Below are 5,200 nucleotides of genomic sequence, written 5' to 3'. Positions count from 1 at the left end.
CGGGGGACGGCGACAGCGACGGCGCGCGACGGAGGCGCGCGAGTGAGAGTGTGTGAGGGGGAAAGTGAGGTCGAGCGCGGGCCAGAGCGTGGATAAGGTGCCTGTAGTAGTAGCGCTTGTATGCAGAAAGCGCTACTGCTACGTACAATAGTAGTGGCACTTTCTACATACAAGCGCTACTACTATGCCTGGCCTGTCGGCAACAGTCTGGCAATTGTAGTAGTAGCGTGTTTTATGAACACAACGCTACTGGTAAGTGTATAGTAGCAGCGCCTACCATGAGCAAGCCCTACTGATAAGTAGTAGCAGCGGTTTATCGTAAAAAGCGCTACTACTAAGCTCCTGTGTAAGGGAATTTCCGTAGTAGTGTCCCCACGCAGTGCACCAGACGTAGCGAGCAACCCCTCGAATGGGGGCAAAAAAACCACCTGCCTGGGCTGCCGTCATCGCAGCCGGCGGGGTTTGTACCCCTGTCGTCGTCAAGCCCAAGATGACTAGGTTCGGCACCGGGGGCGGAGCCAGAGCACGCGGTGGGGGTGGGGTATTGGCCAGTGCATGCGACATGGTGCAGAAGGGGACGACGCCTGGAGAACGGCCACGAGGTCCCGACCGAAAGAGGTGAGGCCACAACCCGCCTGTCCTAGATAAGGTTGTTGCCGACGACGATGGGGGTTGGTGGATGGCGAGCCCATGGTTGTGTCATCGGAGACACTAAAGGGATGGTGAGGGAGATAGAGCGAGTGTAGTGTGAACAGACATGGGAGGTGACTAAAGAGAGCGCGGGGAGTTATGAGACATCTCATCGTCTCCCGTGCTTCCCAATGTGTGCAAGTGTTGGGCACGCGTGTCTCGGGCGAGTCTGCCTCGCAAAAAAAAAAACGTTCAGTCCCCCGCATGCAAGCCCAGAGGTGTTTTATATTCTATGTGAGTCAAGAATCTGATATAGCCGAGACAACCAAACTATTTTTCTACGGGTTTGATTGGGGTTGATGCAATAATGGGGCAACCAAACGCGTCATATGCATGTCGCCGATGAAAGAGAAAGAATGAAACACAAAGTATTTCAAGTCTGTTAAGTAGGTCCAAAATTTTGAAATCGTTCACCATAGGTCCTACATGTGTATTTTACCCGTGTCTTTTAGGACCTACTATAAACATTTGGAATACTTTTAGGACCCGTGGTGAACAACTTACACACATTTAAGACCTGCAGTGAATGATTTTAAACTTTTAGAAGCTACTTGACACATTTGAAATACTTTAAAAACCTTTAGTGTATTTTTTATTAAAAAGAAAACAAGCAAGCTCTGTCAACCTTTGTGCGGAGAAACACCTCTGGAGATCCGGTTCCATTCGTCCGCATATCCACTCGAGATCTCTTTCGTGCCCGTCTCATCTTCAACAAGTTCCCGAGCCAGCCACGCTAACTTACATGCGGACCCCACACATATGTATGGTCCCACCTTCATCCAGTAACCCGCGCGCGCGTCACGTTTCTCGCCCAACCCCGTCTCCCTTCCCCGGAAGACGAATCACGAGCACACGATTCCCCCAATTCTAACCCTAGAAACAGAGCGCAGGAGGGCCAGCCGCAACCGGGACAAAAGCGGAAACCAGCCAACCCAAGCCTCGATTTCTCCATCGCCGCGGCAGAAGCTACGAGGTCCAGAAGGGAGCGCGAGAAGCTTGCGTGAAGGACTCAACCATGGCGAGCGCGGATCTGCTGCGGAGGGAGGAGGAGTTCTACGAGTCGCTGTTCGATTCCGCCAAAGGTAGGTTATTTTTCGCTCGAAATTGGTGGATCTCGGTGTTAGTTGTGTCCAAAGTTACCCTAATGTGGTGCACTTTTCCTGGAATTTTATTCCTGTTAACGCAGGCGATGCCGCTGCCGCCAAGACGCGTGGGCAGATGATCGAGAGGAAGATTGAAGCCCTGGAGGACATGGCAACCAAGGTGAGGAGCCTGACCGTCGATGATGTTACTGTACCTTATTTGATTCTTGTCATGTGGGAGGTAGCGCTCGAGTTATGTTTTTTTCAAGGTTGGAAATACGAGTGTAAATGGTTAAATAATGGCGTTTCTTGTTTGATTCTTGTGAGAAGCAATTGAAATTAACAGAGACTTGCCGTATTAGTCTCCTCGGGGGTGAAACCCTTAACTGGGAACAAAAAATTGACCTGATACTTTTATGCTTTATATGTGTTTCGATATAAAGGCTATATGATTAAGCATGTTATGATTGTTTACAATGTTATACAGGTTAGTAACCGGAGGTCTCGCAGATGGTTGAATGATCGCTTGCTGATTGAGCTCGTCCCTCGTCTTCATGTTGAAGAAATCAAAGGCCTCTTTGCCCCTCCGCCATTTGGTGAGCTCCAATGCTGCTCAAATTTGTTACAACATTTTGCAACCTGATCATAGAATGTGATGTTCTAAGTAAATCTGCACTGAGTACTCCAGTTTTCCATTTAAACCTACATGGATTGCAATAGGCGGTTTAGATTTTGTTTGGATACATCTTTTCTCTTTAGAACATGCTCATTTTAACTTTTTATCAGCAGTGTTATGGCGTTAACTAATTTCTTTGTATTCATGAATTCATGATTCATCATGTGAATGATCTGTACTGATTCTTTCCATGGCATGTTTTCCTCTAAGCGCTTATGCGGAGTTTCTCATTTTAGTTGTGCTGCCATTTGGCATTGGCATCAATACATATTTTTTTATGCATTTGTTATGTTTCAAACATCTCATTTGTTGCATTTGACCAATTTTCTGCATGTAGGTGAGGAAGCACCACTGTCAGCATTTTGCAGGACAAGTGTTGGTGAGTGGGATGCATTCAGGAGCATTGACATGGACGTTGAGGTATGTTAGCATCTGTCATGTCGATGTATGTTGTCCATCACTAGTCTGCAATATATTAAACCCAAATGCACAGACTAGAGAGACATATAACATGTGCCTATCATATTGCCAGTATGTATGCATTGTTAATAGATCCATGACACTTGGCAAGTTTTATATTTGCAGGCAAGATTTATGCAACGGATGAAACAATCATCAAAGCAGAAGAATCTTGTGAATGAAGATGAGTCAATTGTGCTGAATGTTATATTTTTGGTTGTTGTTATAATGCTTAGAACATGTGTGGTGTCAAGACTTGGGAGTAAAAATAAAATGGTACTAGTAATATTTTGGTTGTGTAATGCTATGTAGCACATGAAGATAATTCATCTACTCTCATCTGTTTGGTTTGTAGTTTCGGAACACTGAGCACATATAGATTAAATGAATCATGCAAATGGAAAGAAATGGAATCTGATAAATGTTTGTTGAACTGAGTTCAGTTGTTAAAACCAACAATTCATGCACTGCTTATATTAGTAAGTTCAAATTATGTACTGCTGATGGGCTTATGTATGAGTTAGCAGTTTAGCACCATTATTCTGATAAAACAAAGAACATGCTGTTTTGATCAATTTGGTTCTACTTCGGATTGAGTAGGAAAATATTTGCAAGTATTGACTGTGTTATGGATCTTCCATATGGAGTCCTACTCACTGCTTGTAAGTTCTATCTGTATCTGTTTAATACTTGTTAGATTCAATAGTACAGCCAGCTTAGATGCTCTGCAGAAAGCATATACTTGACTATGTTATTCTTGAAAAGAAAGTATATACTTGTCTATATCTGTATTATTTTGCTGTTGTTTAAGTTAGCAAAAACCGTGCTTCACTTTTGCAGGAATGGATCAGGGCCTTCATTGAAGACACTACTGATAAAGATGTGCTTGTGTTGAATGTCCAGGACCCATTTCAGAGGTTGCTATTACATGGTGTTTGCGAGGTAAATGTTTTATTCTGAGCTGTGTAAGATCATCAGTTTTCCTGAGGAAAAAGAACCCAATCCATCGATTGCAAGGTTCCCAGTTTGAATCATGATGTATTTGCGCGCAGTTTTACAATGTAACGTCTACGACCACGGGTACTGTGCAAGATGGAAAGCCATGGAAGACAACAACAATCAAGAAGCGTTCGGGGACGGGTGTTGCCCCCATGATCACATTGGTTAGTTTCCTGAGAACAAAGAAGAATGGGTCACACGTTGTCTCGTGAGGACCAGAAGCCCCATATTCCTTGGCCGATGCGATCGAGTGTGGCCATGAGCCCATGGTCATGCTCCTGGGAGAAGCCAAAGTTGTTTCTTTAGGTTTTGCTTAGGATGTACACAGATGTAAATTAATTACCATGCTTCGGCTAAAGAGACGAAGGCATGCAAGTGATGGGTCACTTCGCAGCCAAGCAAGTACTGTACCTTTTCGAGTTAAACCTTACCTTACCGCCAGCTTACTGGTGGTGGTGCCAGACAATGGTTTTCAACCGACTTTTGATTTACATGGTTCAAATGATGCATTGAGACCGTGGCCGTAGTTTGGAAGCGATGGAGGATATTGTGATCTAGCTTATGACGAACTCAATGTAACTTCCAATGTACTCCCTCCATTTCTTTTTACTGTGCATATTATATCTGTCTGTCCAAAATTATATTAGAAAACGAGAATGCTAAATTCCTGCCGACTGGCAGTTTGCAACAGATCCGCACACATCCGATGTCGTTCGTTTCAGATCTTGCGTCCGTGATTTCAGGGCGGTTTTTTTTTGAATCAGAATGATCGCGCGGGCGCATTTTTCTCGATCCCTGGCGCGATTTTTTCTACGTAATTGTCGGATCTTATGGCGGGAGCTATTTTTAGAAAGTTTTATGGGCTTGATTTTAGAGTGTTTTATTAGTGGGAAACGAAATAGATGGCGTGATTTCCGGATCGTGATCACATGAGCAATTTTAGGAAGTTTTTCTAGTGCCACTTCAGCTTGACTTTTAAGTAGAAAATAGCGTCAAAAATTACTTGTGCGAAGAATCGAACTCTAACCATCTACTAGTGAGTTTACCGAGCTAACCAATCCAGCTACAATTACTTCTTGTTGTGAGTTGAAGTCAAAACTTGTTTTAATACCAAGACATTGATGAACATTTGCTCTATTAAAAGACTAACTAGCCTATGCATTGTGGCCTAATAACCGACATTCGAATACCAAACACCGTGGTAACTCTGATTCGAGGGGAAAATATACCACCGATTATTTTTATGTAAATAGCATGATAATATAGGCTTTTTGTCCTGATAACTTAGGTACAA

At 43.8% G+C, this 5,200-nt stretch overlaps 1 protein-coding gene across 1 annotated transcript; it reads left to right on the top strand.

Moving 5' to 3' along the window:
- The first annotated feature begins 1,493 nt into the window (after positions 1-1,493).
- Positions 1,494-4,098, top strand: LOC119308300. Its single transcript, XM_037584407.1, has 6 exons — positions 1,494-1,772; positions 1,877-1,953; positions 2,260-2,368; positions 2,786-2,868; positions 3,034-3,849; positions 3,960-4,098. The coding sequence occupies exons 1-5, from the start codon at positions 1,706-1,708 to the stop codon at positions 3,217-3,219; spliced, it is 522 nt and encodes a 173-aa protein (XP_037440304.1). The 5' UTR covers positions 1,494-1,705; the 3' UTR covers positions 3,220-3,849; positions 3,960-4,098.
- Positions 4,099-5,200: the final 1,102 nt, after the last annotated feature.

The sequence above is a fragment of the Triticum dicoccoides genome, chromosome 5B (assembly GCF_002162155.2).
Source record: "Triticum dicoccoides isolate Atlit2015 ecotype Zavitan chromosome 5B, WEW_v2.0, whole genome shotgun sequence".
Classification (NCBI taxonomy): domain Eukaryota; kingdom Viridiplantae; phylum Streptophyta; class Magnoliopsida; order Poales; family Poaceae; genus Triticum; species Triticum dicoccoides.
This window is presented reverse-complemented; position numbering and strand designations above follow the sequence as displayed.